The sequence below is a fragment of the Crocodylus siamensis genome, chromosome 2 (genome assembly GCF_052110815.1).
Source record: "Crocodylus siamensis isolate JL-2025a chromosome 2, ASM5211081v1, whole genome shotgun sequence".
NCBI classification, from domain to species: domain Eukaryota; kingdom Metazoa; phylum Chordata; order Crocodylia; family Crocodylidae; genus Crocodylus; species Crocodylus siamensis.
The window spans coordinates 283,334,011-283,355,265 of record NC_143396.1 but is presented as its reverse complement, the minus strand read 5'-3'; the positions used below and the strand labels follow the sequence as shown (position 1 = coordinate 283,355,265).

Sequence of the window (21,255 nt, the reverse complement as noted above, 5' to 3'; positions counted from 1 at the left end):
TTAGTATAAGAAAAGCTGTGGCAAGGCTAGGAAAGGAACAAAGTCCTTGGCAGTGTTTCTTTCTTATCGGGTGCAAGATGCAAGCTGTGCATTTCTAACAAGGGGCTGGACCCGATGACCCTTCCAGCCCCTTGCTGTCTATAACCTTCACCAGGGGTGCCCGACCGTGGCACACGACGGCATTTTGCTTGGCACACGTGCCTCTGGGTAGACAGCGGGGAAAGGGCTGGGACTACAAGGCAGCAGCAAGATTTGGGCCTCTCCTGGCTCCCAGCATCTCAAGTTACAGGTGTTTTTGGCACTCTGCCCAAAAATGTTGCAATTGCTATCTATGCAAGCAGGCCATGGCTCCTCACAGCCTCCCTTGAAAGGAGCTGAAGGCACCCCAGGGTGCCGGGGGTGACCATATTATGTGGTGGTTCGCGCAAGAGGGGCTGGTGCTAAGTAGGAGGGGGAGAACCAATGGCGAGTGGGGGCTTTGGGCCTATGGGTTCCTGAGGGGTTCGTTATCGGGCTCAGGCACTGTCGGACAGACTTCTCTATTTCAGGGGTTGAGCGTCGATCTTTGCGGAGGGGGAGTGTTGAACTGTGGGCTCCAGCGCGCTCTCAGGGGAGGCAGTTCCCCTCAGCAGGCTCCCTCGCGCCCCCCCACCGCCAAGCAACGGCCAGCCCACAGGCCCCGCCCGCCCCCGTCCCCTCAGGCAAGGCCAGCCGACAGACCCCGCCCCTCGTCTCAGCCTCCGCCTCGCCCCCTCAGGCGACTGTTAACTATCAGGCCCCGCCCTCGTCCTGCCGGCCGCCGGGTTGGCCCCGCCCCCTTTCCCCGGCATGCCCCGGGTTGAAAACAAAGTCCCACGTGACCAGCGGCGCCGTGAAACCAACATGGCGTCTCCCAGGGCCCGGCGGCCGCCCGCGGGCGGGCAGGGGGCGACGGGCGGGCTGGCGGCGGCGGCGGCGTTGGGCGCGGAGGAGGACGCGGAGGGGCTGTACGTGGCGGTGGAGCGGTGTCCGCTCTGCAACACGACGCGCCGCCGCCTCACCTGCGCTAAGTGCGTGCAGGGTGGAGACTTCGTTTTCTTCGACGGCCGCGACTCCGAGAGGTACCGGGGGAGGCTCCCCTCCTCCCGCGCAAGGGGGGTGGGGCGGGGAGGCCTGGCGCGGGCCTTGGGGTGCCACCTTCCTACCCTGATGGTGAGACCTGTATCGGGGGTCGTCGAGAAGCGGGGCTGGAGCAGATTGACCCCTGGAGGCAGGGTCTGCCCCATCCCGAGCAGCCTCTATGACCTCTCGTGTATGGCGCTCTGCCCTGACACGGTAGGGGAACCGCAAGAGCCTATGCCCTGCTGATAGATTCATAGATGTTAGGGTCTGAAGGGAGCTCAGTAGGCTATTGAGTCCAACCCCCTGCCCTGGGCAGGAAAGAACACGGGGGTCGGACACCCCCAGCTAGGTGCTTGTCCAGTCTCCTGAAAACCCCCAAGGTAGGGGGGAGCACCATCTCCCTTGGAAGCCTGTTTCAGATTGTGGCAACCCATACTGTAATACTGTCCAACCTAAATCTGCTGTCCATCAATTTGTGGCCATTGTTTCTAGTTACTCCAAGGGGTCCTTGGTAAACGGAGCTTCTCCTGTTCCCTTCAGCCCTCCCCTGATGAATGTGTAGGCAGGCACGAGATCACCTCTCAGCCTTCTCTTGCGCAGGCTGAAGATCCGGGTCCTTCGGTCTCTCATAGGGCCTTGCCTGCAGGCCATTAACCATACAAGTGGCCTCTGCTGAACCCCCTCCTGATTCTCTGTATCCCTCCTGAAGTGTGGCACCCAAAACTGGACGCAGTACTCCAACTGTGGCCTGACCAGTGCCACATAGAGGGGAAGCATCACCTCCCTGAACCTGTTCATCATGCATCTGCTAATGCATGATAAAATGCAGTTAGCCTTGTTGATCACTTTGTCACATTGATGACTCACATTCATCTTGGAGTCAGCTGTGACTCCAAGATCCCTTTCTGCTGCTGTGCTGCTGAGAAGGTCATCCCCAAGCCTGGAAGTGTGTGGGTGTTCTTTTTGCCCAGGTGCAGCACTTTGCAGTTGTCTTTGTTGAACTGCCTCCTGTTTCATTCTACCTGTTTTTCCAACCTGTCCAGATCCACCTGGATCCATTCCCTACTCTCTGGTGTGTTAACTTTGCCCCATAATTTGGTGTCATCCGCGAACAAGGTGCTCTCCACACAGGGTGCTTCTTGGACAGGGTGCTTTTATAAAACGTTCATAGATTTCATCAACATCAGGGCTGGAAGGGACCTTATGAGATTGTTGTCATGCGGTCAAGAGATGTGGGTAGAGGACCACAGCCCCTGCTATAGAGGAAGGGAAAGCCCCCCAGAGTTCATCCCTGTTTGACCTCAGGGTAAAGTTCATCCCCAAGCCCAAATATGGCAGTCAGCCTGACACTGAGTGAAGATGCTGTAGACAGGAGCCTCTGGTTGTGCTCCTAGTAGGAGGATTGGCATACTCCAGTCTTAGCTGTAGCCAATATCCAGTGCTTCTAGGGAGGCTTAAAAACACACATATAAAGTGAAAGAGAAGATCACTACATAAGGTTTTTATTGAGAGGGAACCTAAGAACTGGCTCAGACTTTAGGTCTGTCTTGCCTTGTCTCCCAGGTCTCACAGCGGCAGTGAGTGGAGGCTGAAAGGAAGGGTGAACTGGGTCTGGCCAGGGTTTGTTTTTTTCCCTTGTCACTCTCTCCCCAGCATTTCGGGTCTAGGAAGCTCTGGCTCAGAACTGATGCCCTTCACTGTCAGGCTTCATAGGGACAGATGCCCCTTTCCCCCAGGAATGGCCCAGTCCATTTTGGAATCCGGCTTCCACAGTGTTGTGAGAACATAAGAACTGTCACTGATGGGGTCAGGCCGGAGGTCCATCTTGCCCCGTGTGACAAGATAATGAGCAAGTGGAAGCTGAGAGAGGGAGTGACCTGGCTCTGAACAGAGTCTCCCATCCCCACCCCCCCTTACTCTGTCACTGGCAGCTTCTAGCATTTCAGGTGTAGGAAGCTCTGATTTAGGCCGTGCCCCTCATTCCCAGGCTCTGTAGGATTGGATGCCCCTTTCTTCCAAGAATGGGTCCAATCCATTTTTGAAGCTTTTCAGATTCAGTTTGAGTGGACCCAAGCTCACTTCATCAGCTGCTGCAAAAGGACAGGGTAGAGCAGAGAGTAAAATGGAGTGAGCCATTACAATACAACAGGTGAGGCAAGGTGGGAGAGGGGGAACAAGCAGAGAACCCCTAGGGACAAAATGGGTCACCAAAGCTTTTCCCAGATCATGGGATAAGAATCTGTCATCCCTGTTTAAACCACACTTAACACAGTCCAGTTTGCAGTCAGTGTTAGGAGGGGTCATTGGGAGTTGTTCTGTTTGTGCACCAAGAGAATCTTCCCCCTGCTTGATGTACCCCAGTGTGGTGTAAGGTGGCTGAGCCAGGGTAGGGAGCTCACAGAGCTCTGAATGGTTTTGCAAGGGCTGGACCAGAATGCCCTCTGCAGTCCTCTGCATTGTGACTGTGTATCACTGCGAGTGATAACGGTGTGCAAGGGCATCCAATATTGCATGTTGTAACATAAGGCTCCATAACTCAGAGTGTGGCATTTAAGAAAACTCCAGGCAACATGAGAGGGAAATACAATAGTGTGTTTTAAAATATACATAAGTATATTTTGCATTAAACCAGTGTTTTCTAAAAGTGTCAAAAACCTCTCACTTTTGTGGGAAAACCATAGGTTTTACTTCCATCCACATGCATTTTTTGCACTTTTTAGAATTGTTAAAGTCTTTGCCCTGTTTCAGTTAATTGTTTCAGTTAATTGCATGCATCCAGACCTAAGTATTTCTTAGTTACTGAGTGTCTAGAAGGTTGTTACATAAATATTAAGACTTCAAACAGTATTCTGGTTACATAATGGAGGTGCAGGTCAATTAACTTCATAGGCTGTTTTCAACCACTAAGCTGGTGTCTCAAATAAAGGTGACTTGCTGTGGTTCCTTAAAAGCAGTTAGCACAGCACTTTGTCTCAAATACTCACAATTTTTGGCTTATGTCCCTACCATACATATGGTTCTTCATTAACAGCTGTTGACTGCCTTTTTTAACTATTTTGGAAAGGTGGGAAACAGTGTTTGCTTATGTGGGTGATTGCATTTGGGTGGAGAATATCATGTACCTTTAGCTGTAAGAATAGACAAAGAAGTGACCATCTCTTTCCCAGTCAGCTGAGTCTTAAGAACAGATGCATACAGCTACTAGCCAGCTTCCTGAAAATATTTTTCTGACTTTATTACAGGAAACTTTCTGTAGATATCTACTCAGTAAACTGTATGCTTTGCATGCTGTATGCTGGACCTTTTCTGGAGCTAAATTGACCTTATCTTCAATAATATTCAGGTTCAGAAAGTCCACTCATGCAGTGATCTGCAAACTGGTCTGCACATATGCAGCCTGAAGCATATATTCCACTAAATGGGACTCAGTGGAGTTCCAGTGAAGTCACTGGGCTTTGCTATGGCCAAAAAAGGTCAGCCAGTAGGCTCATAGAATTGGGGCCTTACTCTGCAACTTGGCCTTGTCTGTCACAGACCCACAAAGCTATGTATTAGTCTTCCTAAAATGGATCAGAAACCCATTTGTTTAAGGCTGTTTGAAGTTACCCAGTGCTTCTGTAAATTAGCTGCTTGGGGTTTGTTCTTTTGCTTGTTTGTTTGTTTTTTGCCTTTACTCTTCCCATAGCTTTAAGAGTTTGGCCAAATAAATAAAAGCTTATAATAGAAACTCAGTTGTGGTCTTTACTGTGGAGTGACTGCTCTCACTCCATAATAACCAGTGACACAAAGTTGGGAGTAACTGCCAGTAGAGAGGTTGTTTGGTTTCTTGTACAGGAAGAATTAGAAAACTATGTGGAATGGAGCAATGGAAATGGAATGATTTTAAATTGTATGAAGTCATATGTGATCACTAAGAACATCTGATATAAGTGGAGACTGGAGGGTGTGGAAAAGGATCTGGATAATATAGGCTGATTGTAGGATGATTTTGAGCTGTCAGTGTGATATGGCAGTGATGAAGGCTAATGCAGTTCTAGATTGTATTAGGGTATTTTTTAAAGAGACAGGGAAGTGTTATTACCATTGTAAAAAGCATTAGTAAGGCCTGTTTTGAATGTTGTACACTTGTACACAAAATTAAATTAAATTGGAACAAGAACAGAGAAGGACTACTTTGGGTGGTTACGGGAAAGGATAACCCATCTCATGAGAGGAGATTAAATGAGCATGGTTTTAGCTTGGCAAAACAAAGGCTGAAAGAGGATATTATTTTTTTATAAATATTTTCACACGGTGAATATTAGGGAGAGGAGAACGATGTAAGCTACATTGAATGGATACAGACCAATAAAAACAAATTAAGATTAGAAGTTAGAAGGTTTCCAACTATTAGACAAGTGGACTTTTGCAATATTCTTTGGAAAAAGCAGTGGGACAAGGTATCTAAATTGCTGTCATAAAGAACTGGACAAATTTATGGAAGAATACAGTGTTTCTGAAATACTGATTGAAGCATGTGATATGGATTTGAGCATTCAGTATTTATGATGACTGTGAAAGGAAATTATATCTCTATGCAGGATGTATCTGGCAGTTGCATGCTTCATGGCTTCTGCTGAGTACCTCTAAGGAAAATAAGACGTTTTTTTTCCCTCTCTCCACACTCCCCCATGAATGTGTTATTTTGATTTTAAGGGGTTTCTACCTGCTTCTGAGGCATTGGACATTGGGCACAACTAGAGATATGAGTTTGCCTGGAACATGCTGGTATTCCTAATAAAACTTAGTAGCCTCTCTCTGGAACCTGAATAGTAGATCTTGAGCTCGTACATTCAGGATTGGACCATGTGGCAGATTTGGAGTTGGGAGTGAACCATTTGTTTGCTTGCCTTCCTCTGTAGTACGGGATGTGTTCTTCTTCCTATGAGTATTTGAGCATATTTTCAACTAACAAGTCCCCTGGCCCTGCAGTGGTGAAGCATTAGCAATACCCTTATCTGCAGCATAGTTTTTCCTAAAATGCTGTGTAGCTGTGGACTGAAGATAGGGACTGGAGTAGACATTGTTATGGACCTTGTCAAACAAATAGTTCCTTGCAGATGTAGGGGACTGAACTCAGTGACTCAGGACATCTTGTGTAGTGCTGTGTTCATAACCAGGGCTCAAGACACTTGTCTGACACCTTGTTGTTTAGGCGTCATTGGGAGTGAGAGCCCTAGCAGAGGTGCTAAGATGGCAACCTTATTCTGAAAAGCCCTTTCTGCCCCTGATGTGATGGCTACTCAGATTTCTGTCTTGATTTACTGTGTGGTATTTGGGGGGTCCATCCACATTTAGCTAGAAAATTCCTTTTATGTTTTGAGCTGCATCCCTCTACCTGGTGGTTTTATTCCTTCTCTGGGATCCTTCTAGTCGCTGTCGGAGGAGAAGGCTGCCCTTCCTCCATTACGGGGGATCTTGCTACTTTCTGAGCACCCTCAGTTCTTGTTTCTCCAGATGCTCCTACTTTTCCTAAATAGCAGCTCAACTTGAGTGTCACCACTGCTGCCTCTGTAGGGTTCTGAATAGCACCAGGTCTTTCAGAGAAGTCTTCTGAACTCAGAGTACAGTTCTTGTGCAGCAACAGAGCAACTCCACAGCATCCTCAGATTCATAAGGTAAATCGCATTGATGGAGTTCAATTTCTCTGCAACAGGAGACTGAATGGTAGGAGCAAAACCTTGTAATTTGTGGGCTTCCTGTAACTGACCCTTATTTTTGGATTAATGGAACACCCCCCCCATGTCAAAATCACCTTTTCTAACCTGAAAAGTGTATCTGCTGTTGTTAAAAGTAGTACCTTCAGTGAGTAATTGCAAGGTGGGAAAGCATTATTCTTTATTGGCTCATGTCTTTGAGAACATTTGAGGGTTACACAGAAATAGTGAGGAGAGAAACATTCCATAAAATGTGATCATGCAAATTGGCAGGTTTAGGAGCAACTGCAGTCAGTGATGACGCATGTAATTTGTATTTGAGTTTGCACTTTGAAATCTACCCGTTTCCAATCATCATTACATTTGTTAATTCTCTTTCTCATTTGTGTTGGGGTAGTGTCTGGATTAGAGTTGCTTGAGTGGTCTGATCAGTGATGAAAAGGTGCAGATAAAAACAGCCCTAGCCATGATCCCATCACTCGTGTGTGACATGGACATTCATGATATGTAGAATCGTGCAGTGAGAGAGGAGAGACATTCCCAGTCTTGCATTTAACATAGTTTGACATTTTTGCTTATTCTTGTGAACTGGAATAGGTCTGAGCTCGCTGTTTATTAAACACATTGGTCACTTTTGTTTTGCTATTGTTGAGAGAAGATGCAATAAATTATCACTCTTTCCAGGCAGTGGAGTTCCCATCAATACCTTAAGTGCAAAAGAATTACATTAATAAGTGATTAATCATTTTCATGTTCCAGCACTGAGCTTCATATCACTTTTACACTGCTTTGTGCCAGAGCATTTTATGTGTTCTCACAAGCAAAGTGGTAGGGCAAAGAACCTGAATGACTTTAAGACTGAATTGAATGAGTTTATGGAAGGCTAGTAAGATAAGACACAGAGAGTTAAGACTTCATGTATCACATATGCTTAATGTTTGTCCAGATAATTGCAGTCTCCAGGTTGGGTTACAAGGTAAGTATCTTGTACTGTGGGAAAGGGAATCCCATTCTTTTCATGGCTTTTGCTGGTTGCTAGTACAAGCCAGAAAGAAATTATTTGCCCTTCGTGAATGTGACTGGCTCCTGGTTTTTCACCTTCTCTGAAGCACTGGGGCATTGACCACAGCTAAGACCAGGAGGCTTTAACTGGGATACAGTGATTCTCCTTCCTGATGCCTATAAAAAAACTCAGAGGTTCTTGGCTAGAGAGTTTGGCTCTTCTGCTCCGGGTCATATTGATCACAAAATTTAGACTCAGAAAGGAACTTTCCCTTTGGTCAGATTGGCAAGAGCTGTGAGATTTTTGCCTTTCCCTGGAGTTTGGGGCATGGTCCTTCCCCCTAGGATCTTCTGAACATATATTAATCAAATGGTTCCTGTTACTGCATCACCAGGGTACTGGCAGTGCCCATGTTTCCTGTGCTTTTATCTGTGGGTTTTCTTGGTGTTTTGGGTACTGTGCCTTGTAGTTAATGTGTGAGAAGTTTTAAAGTGCCGAGTGGGGGGGGGGGAGTGGGTGGATTCCTTGGGTAAATGGATGCAGATGCCAAGAGCTGGGATTGGTGGCCCAGAAGGCCCCTCCCATTCCCATGTTCACATACTAAGTAATGTTAAGCTATAGTAGCATTGAAATTGCTCATATTTCTAACAAAAACTGCATGTAATGATAACTTGCAATGAAAGAAAATGTGTATTTTTAGCAATTAGTGTGTTTGTGTGAAAGAGAGATACCGAAGATCTAACTGTTGACGTACAATTATAATTATGTATGATGTGTCCGGAAGTCCTCCAGTAATATGAACACTGACATTCTTTTTTCCATTCTTCACATATTATGTTCTGGCATGTTTACAGTCCATGCCAACATCCTTCTGGCATTTGAGTATGGAGATTTAGTCCACCAATCATGTAACTTTGCAGTGTGCATTTTATAAAAGCATGCTGGGTTTCTTTGCCTTGCATCCAATGTTTGAATGGCTGTGTTTGCACAATGACCCTGCTATCTATAAACTGGAACTTATACCAGGAATACATGCCTAGTCAAGCAGTGAGCGTTTTGCTATTAGAAAGAATAAAGCACAAGCCCTATTTTTCCATTCTTATCTTGCTGTCAATATTCTTAATACTGTTCCTGTGTTCAGAATACAGTTCTGTTAATTGTTTGTCAGTGCAGCCAACTTACTGTTGCTTTGGAAACTAAAATAATAATTGATTTCTAGCATGCAGAATCATCAATTTGACATCCTAAACCACTTGCCAACTTATCAGAAAAACATATCATTATCTCCCCTGGAGTCTCTGAGGATAAGGTGCCAGTTTGTATGTGTGTGTAAATTCTCCGGTGACACAAATTATGAACATATTCACTTAATATTTGCTAGTTTCCATTTCTGTATGGTACAGGTTTCTAATGTGCGACTTTTTTGTCTGGGACGAACAGGATTTTTCCTTTTCTCATGTTAAGCATGTACTATTACATGTACTTTTCCTTCTGATTTCTTTGTAACAAGAATAGCTAGGGTAGAGATACAGAAGTGTTGCACACAAGTTAGGTGTGCAATTAGGGAACTCATAAATGATTATTAAGTTAGCTAATAATAAGCTAAAATAATTGAATAATAATAAACTAAAAATACTGTCTTAAGTGATATAAACCTGCAATTGCTTTGGTTTATTCATGTGGATAGTCCTACCAATTTTAGTGAGACTATTTACAAAATATTAAAAAGAAATTAAGAGCATACATCATGGATCTTTTGGCAGAATTAGCTTAACATGTCTGTGAGTGCCAAAGAGGATTTGTGCTCCATGTGGTAGGCTCTGTACAAACGCATACAATCCTGAAGATCAGCAATATGTAAAATGTACTCATGTATTGCCATCGCCATCAGTGCCTGCAAAAAAGAAAAAAAGTGGGGCTTTGTTGCTTTCTAGTAGTGAAGCTGGTGAAATAATTGATAAACATATGGTTAGCCATATTGACTTAATAGTATTTGATGTTAATGAAAGATTTCCTTGCATACGTGTTGAATATATAATTTTGGACATTGAATTCTATATCTTCTCACTTCCACGTAGTGGGAATGCCTAGCTATTGATTCAGGGTGCTATTTTTGTTTGGTTTCTTTCTTCCCTTAACTAAAAGGCCCTGGATATATGTAACCAATTTCCCTGTATACATCATGTCTAAATGTAGTAACTTACCAAGAGTTGAGTTTCATAGATTTCATAGACATCGGGGCTGGAAGGGACCTCGGAAGATCATTGAGTCCAGCCCCCTGCCCCAGGGGCAGGAAGTCAGCTGGGGTCATAGGATCCCAGCAAGATAAACATCCAAATGTCTCTTGAAAGTGTTCAAAGTGGGTGCTTGCACCACCTCTGGTGGCAGTCTATTCCAGACCTTGGGGGCTCGGACAGTAGAGAAGTTCTTCCTTATGTCCAGCCTGAAACGGTCATGAAGGAGTTTGTGACCATTCGACCTCGTCATCCCTTGGGGCGCTCTGGTGAACAAACGTTCCCCCAGATCCTGGCGGTCACCCCTGATAAACTTATAGGTGGCCATCAGATCACCCCTGAGCCTGCGCTTTTCCAGGCTAAAGAGCCCCATAGCTCTCAGCCTGTCATCGTAAGGTCTGTTTTCCTGCCCTCTGATCATGCGCGTGGCTCTCCTCTGGACTCTCTCAAGCTTCTCCACATCCTTTTTGAATTGTGGAGCCCAAAACTGGACGCAGTACTCCAGCTGCGGCCTCACCAAAGCCAAGTACAACGGGAGAATGACGTACCGGGATTTGCTTGAGAAGCATCTATGGATGCAAGCCAGTGGTTTGCTCGCTTTACTAGCTGCAGCATCGCATTGAAGGCTCATGTTCATCTTGTGGTCAGTGATGACCCCCAAGTCTCTTTCTTCCTCTTGGCAAAACTGGCCAATTGTGGCCTTGGGTCCACCACGATCCACTGGCTGGGAAATTGGCTCCATGGTCGGACCCAGAGGGTTGTGGTTGACGGAAGTCAATCGTCATGCTGCCCTGTGACCAGTGGGGTCCCCCAAGGCTCTATCCTTGGACCCATATTGTTCAACATCTTCATTAATGATGTGGACATTGGAGTCGGAAGCGGACTGGCCAAGTTCACCGATGACACCAAACTTTGGGGCAAAGCATCCACACCTGAGGACAGGAGGGCAATCCAGGCTGACCTGGACAGGCTCAGCAAATGGGCGGATGAGGACCTGATGGTGTTTAACACTGAAAAATGCAAGGTTCTCCACCTTGGGAGGAAAAACCTGCAGCATCCTTATAGGCTCGGCAGTGCTACGCTGGCTAGCGAGTTTGTTTTGGAGAAACCTTCTATGGTTAAGTTTAAAGGAGCTGTTTAATACCATGGAGGGGACTGTGTGTGGGGTTGGGGTCTGCAGTTTTTTTGCAGACTTACATACCAGTTCTCCCTGAAGTTGTGCCCATGAGTAAAGCAACTGATTTTTGTCTTCTGTTTTTCCATGTCACTTTTAATCTAGCTTTTTTAAAAATGAAAAGAGTTGTCATGATTCCTCCATACAAGGGTCTTGAGTAGTATGTTCCTGGGCAAAGCTGTATTTAGTTTTAACCAAAGGCTAGAGAGACAGTAGGTGTGTATAATTCTCTGGGATCAGCAGCAGTTCCATGCAGTGTATTTGATGTTATTTTCCATGAAGATTGGTAAAGTGGGAGCATTCAGAAAAGAAAGATGTGCTTCCGTGAACAGCTGGAATGCCAGTTGCACTGCATTTCTCGGGCTTGGGAATCTCCTCTAGCTCTTGAAGTGTCACCTCTGTTGGCTTCCTTGAAAAATAACAAATATTGATGTTTGACTAAATAGTCAGCAGCCAAAAGAGAGATCTGCCTTTATAAGGTTAAATACTTAGGCATCCAAAACTGAATGAACCACACCCAAAGCTAGTCCTAGTGACACTGTATTCTGTGAACCCTCAAAGCTCAGGATTTCAGATAAATCCCTCCCCTGTTCCATTCTGTCAGATCAGCTTCCCACAATTGAGTAAATAAGCATTCAGACTTCAGAGTTTCGTAGACGTTAGGGTTGGAAGGGACCTATTAGATCATTGAGTCCGACCCCCTGCCCCAGGCAGGAAAGTGTGCTGGGGTCAGATGATCCCAGCCAGGTGTCTGTCCAGTCTCCTCTTAAATACCTCCAAGGAAGGGGACAGCACCACCTCCCTTGGAAGCATATTCCATATTTTGGCAACCCTCTCTGTAAAGAATTTTTTCTTGATGCCCAGTCTGAATTTGCTCTTTCAGTTTGTGGCCATTATTTCTAGTTACTGCTATGGGCAGCCTGGTAAACATTGTATCTCCTGTTTCTTGCTGACCCTCCCTCCAGTGAGTTTGTAAGCAGCCAGTAGATCACCTCTCAACCTCCTCCTGTGGCTACTTGTCAAGAGTAGACTTGTCAATGATTTTTGCTTCTTGTAATGCCTGGCCTATGTTGATTTATTAATTGGATCTGATGTCTTTGCTGCCCTCCTCCAAAAGTCTTAGGCAGCTTACAATAAAAGGCCACTAAAGCAATAGCAAGCTGTGGTGGGACAGCACCGTGAATTTTAGATGGAGTTTCCCACTCAGTCTAGCTGTGATACCGGAAAGAACAGAGTAATTTAGTAACTTTTCTTGCATTACTAAAAAGTTACTAAGGAAATCAGAGCTTTTAATGTTGTGACCATCATTAGCCACAGAAAGTCAGGTTGAACGTGTGATCTGGGCTTCCTCTCTGATTCCAGATGCTGGTGTTCAGGTTCTCCCCTTTAAAGAAAGCAAGAAGTTCTCTCAAGACATCTGGATGTTGGCAGGTGGTATCTTAGTTGCTGCTTGTTGGAAGCAGTGCTGTGTAAGGAGGGGGAGCAGAAGAAAATAGAAGTACCCTCTGGCCTGGACTTATGAGTAAGATGAATGTGTCGGCCACCAGCAGGAGAGGGCTGTCAAAGGAAGAAGAGAATGAGGCACCCAGGTAGTGTGCTAGGAGAGGAAGATGAGGCAGGCATCCTGTCCACAACAGAAAGCAACCAAATGACGGAGAAGCATGTGTCCAGGAGAGGACGAGGTAGAAAAGAGACTCAGACAGGTGAGAAACATGCTTTAGAGGCAGCTGAACTCCCTCAGGACTTTATGAACACCAGTTTCCCATGTATGGGTTGCCAAAGTTGCTACTGGGATGAATGCATGGAAGGGAAGATGTCTATAAATACGATTCTTAAGATGGGGATTTTCAAACCATTTCCTGAATTAAATGACATGGAGTATGGCATGGAAAATGCAGGGTGTCTCTTAGGATGAAGAACTGACCTCTTACATTTTCCAGCTAAAAAATTCAGTGATCTGTTGATCTTGCCCTCAGTTGAGCTCTTCGAGTGGCAGAACACAGTGTCTAGCTGAGGTTTGGGGTAGGAGAGAGATGAGGGCCCAGCAGACATCAGGGAAAAGGTGCAGTATCCATAGTTTGCCAGAACACTGGAAAGATTAACCTTTTTTCTTTGTTAACTAACTCACTACCTTTAGTTGTCTCTGTGTTCTCCTGACAGTTGTTGGCACTATTACACATGGGTCGCAAATTGGGTGGAGGGCTACCCCCAGAGAGTGGTGGTGAACGGGTCATTTTCGACCTGAAGGGATGCGCTCCGTGGCTCCTCCAGGGCTTGATCCTCGGGCCTGCACTGTTCAACATCTTCATCAGTGACTTGGATGAGGGGGTGAAAAGCACCTTGTTCACATTTGTGGATGACACTAAGATGTAAGGAGAAGTGGGCATCCTAGAAGGGAGGGACAGGCTGCAATTGGATCTGGACAGGTTGCAGGGGTGGACGGATGAGAATAAGATGGGATTCAACACTGACAAGTGCAAGGTGCTGCACCTGGGAAGGAAGAACCAGCACCATACCTACAGGCTGGGGAACTCCCTTCTCATCAGCACAGAGGCAGAAAAGGATCTTGGAGTCATAGACTCCAAGATGAACATGGGCTGCCAGTGTGGGGACGCGGTCAGGAAGGCTAATTGCACCTTGTCATGCATCCACAGATGCATCATGAGCAGGTCCAAGGAGGTGATCCTCCCCCTCGGTGACACTGGTCAGGCCGCAGTTGGAGTACTGTGTCCAGTTCTGGGCGCCGCACTTCAGGAGGGGTGTGGACAGCATGGAGAGGGTCCAGAGGAGGCCACTCGTATGATCAGGGGGCAGCAGGGCAGGCCCTACGAAGAGAGGCTACGGGACCTGAACCTGTTCAGCCTCCACGAGAGAAGGCTGAGGGGGGGGGATCTGGTGGCCGTCTATAAACTGACCAAGGGAAACCAGCAGGCAATGAGAGAGTCTGTTCTCCTGAGCACTACTGGGAGTAATAAGGAATAATGACCATAAGCTGACAGAGTAGATTCTGGCTAGATATCAGGAGGCGCTGCTTCACAGTCAGGGTGGCTAGGATCTGGAACCAACTTCCAAAGGAAGTGGAGCTTGCTCCTACTCTGGGGGTCTTCAAAAGGAGGCTAGATAGACACCTAGCCAGGGTCGTTTGACCCCAGCATTCTTTCCTGCTCGTGGCAGGGAGTTGGACTTGATGATCTGCTCAGGTCCCTTCCAACCCTACCAACTATGAAACTATTGTTTGCCTACCTAGGTTGTTCATAGACTCTGAGTGTGTTTTTTCTACACCTGACAGGTGAAGCTGAATAGAGACAGTCATGTGCTTAAGGGCTGAAATCATACGATGACTGTCTTCCGAGTAATTCTCAGAGGTTCACAAACTTCAAACCTTAGGCTTTGGAGGAACTTGGGTTGACAGGGGTATGGCGGCTTTGTGATGGATGCAAATGTCTGCTAGGTCTGAGGAGTGGACAGAAAAACATTGTTCTAAAATAAGAGTTGGATCAAGGGCTTCAGAAGTAAAATATAGTTATGATAAACTCCTTGACATGGTGCTGCTGTCCTTGGAATTACTACTCGATGGTATGTCAAACAGTGTTAGATACCCATTAAAATATTAGTACTGTCTGTGATACATTTTCCCCCTTCTAACTTCTGTAAGGTGTAACGTGTGAATCTGCATTTAATGTAGAGCCTTTTTAATATCAGGATGGATTCCTTTAATAAACTGAAGACTTGTGAAAACATGCATGATTTTCAATGTTTTGAATTTAAAATATACTTTTGGGGTTTTCTTTATATCTTAAATGGCCAATAATTTTGAAATGTATGAGTTTTCCTTTAAATCTGTAACATAATTATTACTGCTCAGCTACAAACTTTTTAAGGATAACAGAGACACCTTTTGATGTTAAAACTAGCAGATGTTTCTGCAACAAAGGGGTCCACACTTGATATTGTAGTGGAAAAGATATCTTTTGAATCCTGTAAGGATTTATGTGAATTTAACCATAACTTAACCAGAGGCTAAGAAAAAAGGAAGGGACTTAGATGGCGCTAAGCTTCAGGATTCTTAATAATATTTCTGATGCTTTGACTTTATGCAATGAGGTGATACAAAGGTTTCCTTGAGCCCAGTGGCAACGCGTAGGGAGTGCACATGTACCACCTGAGAGTGCTGGTGCACCCCCTCGCAGCCAGTGTCACCTGCTTAGGCGGCGGGCATGGGTGGCAGGCAGGTGCGCTGGTGCCCCTCACCCCCCGAGAGCGGTGGCTGGGAAGTGGGGGCGCCAGAAGTGTTGCTGGCCCTTCCAGGCAGCGTTCCTTCTTAGAGCCAGCTTAGAGGAAATGTTGCTTCTGGGTTGGCATGTGCAACCAGCCACCGGAGACTGCCCCCTCCAACCGGTTGTTGGCTGCTGGAGGAGCAAGTGCCTTCCCAGTTTGGGTGGCATCAGTCACCCATGCTTGAGCCTAGTGGTGCTTTCAGGTAGCATGGTTAAGGCACGCTAGTTTCTGTACCTGACAGCACACAAGAGAGAGGGCTAGCATCATGTTCCCTTTGTTCCCCAGCCTAAATGACCAGGGACCCATCTACAGCAGGTTGATTTGGGGCATCTTTTGGCTTAAGACTAGAACAGGACTTGGGACTCTTGCCTCCAGAGTGATGGCAAGATACCACTTCACCCCACTATGTAAAGTGTGTAATATAAATAATCAATTGATCTAATCTTTTCTAGGTTTTCAGACAAGAGAGAGAGGTTAATGCATCTTAAAAACAAACAGAGAGAATTCCAAAAACAGTAAGTTTATCATTTTAATTTTGTTGGTGTTTTCATTCTTTGAGGAAAAAATGGAGCATTTTTTTTCTTATACCTTCCTTGGTTTGGGGTTGTCCTGATGGTTGGTTAATCTTCTATTGTGGTTTTTTTTCCCCCCCTTGCAGTGTTTTGAAGGCCATGGCGGGGAAGGAGGTTACTGATCAGCTGGTGAGTCATTTGAAGTCTTCACTAGTTTTCCAACTCTTGAGATTCCTTGATCTCTCAGATTAATTTGTAGGGAGGACAGTACCGCATGGCTGAAAGTATAATCCAAGCAAAACTGAATTGGTTTTGCAAGCGGAGATTGTCCCAAGCCAGCACTACTTGCGACTCTTGATAATGTTTTTAGTCAGAAGACCTTTGCATTGTCTGACTTTGCTGCAGGAAGCTCCTTGTTGTTTATGGCTTTTTTGTTTTTCTGTTTGCACAAGAACCCATTTGAAATTCCTAGGGTGTGACTCAGTTAAAAATACGGGTGGTACTTTTTGCGCTGTAGCTGTAGGCATTGGTGTTAATTGTAAAGTTTGTATGCAAGTCACTTTGTGATGCACAGCATGTTCTCTTTCAGAGGTGGAAAATAATGTCTTGCAAGATGAGGATTGAGCAGCTGAAACAAACCATTTGCAAGGAGAACGATGAGATGACAAGAAGTAAGTAATGGCTGTGCATTAATAGCATGTAGTGCTTGCCTTGAAGAATAAGAATCCAGTCAGTCCACGTAAAATTGAGATTTAGTTTTTAAAATGGTGAATTTCCAAACTCTCCCCTTTGAATCATGGTGTCTGATCTCATTTGAGAGGGTAATGTGGGAGGTTTTGTAGGAAATGGAATCAGTGACTGATCTCTGTTAATCATTTTTGTGTCTGGGTTTTAATTAACAATAGATGCATATTATTCAAGTAAGTGGGTGTTAAAACCATTCTTTAAACAGTAAATGTTTGGCAATTTATTCTGGCTTTCGGCTATTCTTCAAGGACAGCTGCCTTCAGTTCCAGTGTGGTGAGGAGCATAAAACAACACATTAGCTACTGTAAATTCAGTGTAGTTATTGGTGAGTGCTGCCTTGTCCCTGCTGCCTGGTTTGGAGCCACATCTCAAAATCCTTCCTTGGGTAGCAACACTCATGGGAATTTTGCCTGAGGGGTGCACTGTACTTCAACTGTCAGTACTTATGCATCTGATGAGTCAGTGATGACTTCACGGATATGAGATTTGGCATATCACGTTTCAGAATACAAAATACAGTATGTTTAAGTTCCTGATGCTAAAGAAAAGTAGCAAGATAAGGTAGTAAGATAGTGATATGGTTGCACTGAATAACCTGAAAATCAGAAAAATCATACAGCCAGTGGAAACGGACATGATTAAGTCTGAGTAAATAAACAGAGCTGCAAGCATGGCTCTACAAACGCAGTAGGCGTCAAGGCAAAGGCTTTGTAAACAAATAATAGATGCTGCAGAAAAGACTAAAGATTTTGGTGTTATCTTTGGTTCAGTCTTCACAAAAAAAAAAAAAAAAAAAGAATTGTGACCAATTAGTCAGTGCACACAATCATGAGCAAAGAGAGATTAGGTCTGTCCAACTTCTAGCAGGGGCCACGCACACTGCTATATTGTTGTCTGTGCCATGCCGCACCACCCTCTGGTGCAGGCCCTGGAAGTGGCAGATGGAGGAGAAGCCCAGGGGATCCACATACTGCAGCTGGAGTCATAGGTGGAGCAGCAGCTGGGTGGGAGCCTGGGAGTTCCAGATTAACCCTTGTGGGCCGCATTTGACTCATAGGTTGCCATTTGGGCAACCCTGGCTTAAAGAATGTTTGAATAATATAAATGGTTTGAGGTTGATGGGACCTGCTGAAATTCATTCTTGACAGGTTTTTGAATATAGTAATTATCTTGAAGAATTCATGGAAGACTGAGGACCAGAGAAGGCCAACCTTTGTGCCTATCTTTTTAAAGGGGGAAAAGATAGACTCAGAATTTAAGGCCATTTGGTCCTTGATCTCTGGAAAGATTCTAGGAAAAAATATTCAGTTGGCCAGTGTCCACAGGCTAATAAGATGATAGAAAAGTAGCCAATATGGGTTTGTTAAGGCTAGTTGTGCACCCCCACCCCCATCTCACTTCCTCTTTAACAAAGTCATTAGTTTAGTGAATGAGGGGAAGGAGTGCAGATGATGTACCTAGCAAGGATCTTGACACTCCTACATGATGTTCTCAAACAAGTGAAGGAAGTCTAGACACACAAACTGGATGCATGGCTGGTTGAAAAAACACACTAAAAAAACCCCCCAAATGGTCGTCCGCCTGGGTGGGCATCTCAAAGTCCTGTAAGAGTCTCTGCCCATCAGTTCAGTTCTTTTCAACCCTTTCCCTAAAAATATACAGATTGAGTGTAGTTATAGCATTTGCAGATGACTCCAAGCAATGGGGATCATTGGCAAACATACTGGAGGACAAGAATTTGAAATGATCTGGATAAATTGGAGAGACGATCTGAAATTAACAGAACAAAATTCAGTAAAGTCGAGTGGAAAGTTTTACATTCAGGGAGAGAAACAGACTCTGGATCCATAGGCCATAAAGGACCTGGGATACTGGTCCTCAGGTTTTTCTCACCCATGGGCAAGAGTACTGAGCACACAGTGCACTGTGGGTAATATTATGCATTTCCCCTGCCCCATCTCCACCTCTATTTTTAATTCCCTGTGGCCACTAGCTTTATGGTAGGGTTTTTTGCAGACTGTTTGTTGGGCGTTGCTGATCAGAGGGAAATATTTGGGTGATGAAACATTGGAACAGATGTCCAGGGTTGTTGGTGGCAGCCCCTTCCTTGTGGTTTTAAAAAAAAAAAAAAAAAAAAGATTAGATAAATGTATTTTGGAAACAGTCAAGTATACTTGATCCTGCCTGGAGGTGAAATAGATAATGTCTTAAGATTCCTTCCCACCCTGGGTTCCTAGGAAAGTCACAAACACTCCAGGTTGTTTCAGTCTGCTCTGCATGAGCCTCCATATGTACATACTGGGAGTAGGGCTGTGCCTGTTCTGGCAAAGGCTCCATTCTGCTTACCCGCCTCACTCTCGCCGCATACACACTGCTTGGTATGGTGCTGTGCTACGCAGCTCCTGTGGCTGGGCAGTACAGGGCTTCCAGTATTGCAGCAAAGACTCCTGGCAGGGGGAATCCCGGTGCCCCCTTACAGCTAGCACCCAGGGTGAGTGCTGGGCTCCCCCTTCCCTAGTTGTGCTACTACTTCTTAAGACAGTTTTTAATGTTTTTGTAAGTGTGGCTCTGCAAGGGGTAAGATTTCCCACCTAGACTCATGTCTCAAGGGGTTTTGTTACAAGCAGATTGAATTGCTAAAGAAAAACTATATTTGGAACATCTCCTCCCGCGTTGCTGTTGGTCTCAAAGTGATGAAAGATAGATTGGAATCATTGGAAGAAAGTTGCGTTCAAAATGCAGCGTGTGTGTAAACTTGGAAACCAGTTTTTGCCCATTTATTATTTTTTATTCATTTAAAAGGGGACTTGGGGGAGCTGGTCCAAATTATTAAATTATGCTGCTGACATGACAATGTCTAGAAGAAATCAGCAATGTTTAAATATTTTCTATATTACTGAAGCAAATTGTCAGTTTTCTCAACTTCTTATTTCTGCATCATTTATTTTCTGAAGCTGAAGAAAATGCATTATTTTTTCACCTGGACTTTTGGGGACTCTAAAGTAACCTGGTAAAAACGTTGCATCATTTTCACTTGTCAGAGCTCAGGCAGCCAACTCTTCATTTTTCCTGCATTATAAGCCCAAGAAATTGGATATGCAAGTAAAGATAACTTCAGTTATTCCAGCAAGTTATACGCTGTGCATGTTTATGAACTAATTTTCTTTAGTTTAACCATTTTAATAAGCTGTTTAGCTATTTTGTTGGTACATTTAACACACAGATGTAGAGTTTATTTTAAATAATGAAGCGACTCCTTACCATAATGAACACCATTATGACATCTGTCACTCTAGGGTCATCTATAATTCACAGATTAATAACGATGTCAGGACTTGGCCCTGAACTGCTGTCCTGCACTGAGACAGCATTCCCCAAGAGACTAGGGAATGTCTCTGTACTTGTTTAAATTGCTGGAAAGTGAATAATCTGAACAATATTAGAAACCTGATCAATATTATTTCTGATAAAGACTGTAAGAAGTGTGACTGATTGCCTGGCAACTGGACGTTCTTGTTCAAACTAAGTTAGGAAAAGGAATTTTTGAGACCTTTAACTGAGTACAGCATCTTCTTGCACTTTTCAAAGATGGAGAGAATCTTCAAAAGTCTCCACTGATGTGCTTGTGACAGCTCTTTTCTTGAGTTGGATGATTTTGCACAACAGATTAGCAGATGCTTGTAAGGAGAGATTTTTGGGATGCAAATGTATCTGGTACCCAAACTGAACATAGGCAGCTGCAGCAGTTCAGTACAGCTGCATGTTACAGTTTGTGCAGTTGCCTATGGAGGTGGTGGTTGATGCTGCCATAGGGAGTGGCCTGCTTTGCTGGGGTCCCCGTGCTCCGCATGTGCAGACAATGTACAGCCAGCCCAAGCAGGTGGGCACCAAGTGGATGGCACATTGTAAACAACCATATGCTCCAGACTAGTTCTGAGTACAGCAGTGGGAGCCATCTGAGCCAACACCATGTAACATGTGCATTTGTTGTGATGTTTATACCGGCTTCTTAATTAAACTAGGGAATCTTGACATTCCCGCTCAGTGTCCAGGTGGGTGGAAGACAAGATCAGTGCCAACTTCTAGGAGCATAACATGGGGTGGGTGAGCAGGTGTGCCTTCAGTGCCCCCTACCAGGATGGGTGCGGGAAGGAAGGGGAGCAGGGAGAAGAGAAGGAATGCCTCACCCCTGGGTTAGTCAGAAGCCTACCTTGCTGCTGCCTTGCCTTGCTCTGCTGGCACTTCCTAGCTCCAGGAAGCAGCAATCCAGAGCTGGGATTCCCAGAGTGCAAGGTGTTCTGGGAACTGTAGTTTTGTAGACCAGCAGCAGTCCTTGGAGTCAGCATTTTTTTACCCTCTGGACTTGGCTTCAGTGGCAAAAAGATGGGGTGAAAGTCCCTCCCCCCCCCTCTCCTGCAGCAGCAAACTCCATTGCCAGTCCAGAGGACTTCTGTGCCCAGAATGCTTTGCACTCCATGACACTGCCTGAGAAGGTGCGGGGGTGGAGAAG

The 21,255-nt window shown here is 45.2% G+C and overlaps 1 protein-coding gene across 1 annotated transcript in view; it reads left to right on the top strand.

Moving 5' to 3' along the window:
- The first annotated feature begins 876 nt into the window (after nucleotides 1-876).
- The window catches only part of ATG14 (autophagy related 14), a 29,845-nt gene continuing 9,466 nt past the window's right edge, over nucleotides 877-21,255 (top strand). Inside the window, exons 1-4 of the mRNA XM_090034247.1 lie at nucleotides 877-1,100; nucleotides 15,939-16,001; nucleotides 16,145-16,187; nucleotides 16,588-16,669. Of these exons, the coding sequence (XP_089890373.1) occupies nucleotides 883-1,100; nucleotides 15,939-16,001; nucleotides 16,145-16,187; nucleotides 16,588-16,669 (406 nt within the window). The 5' untranslated portion in view covers nucleotides 877-882. The remainder of the gene's footprint in view (nucleotides 1,101-15,938; nucleotides 16,002-16,144; nucleotides 16,188-16,587; nucleotides 16,670-21,255) is intronic.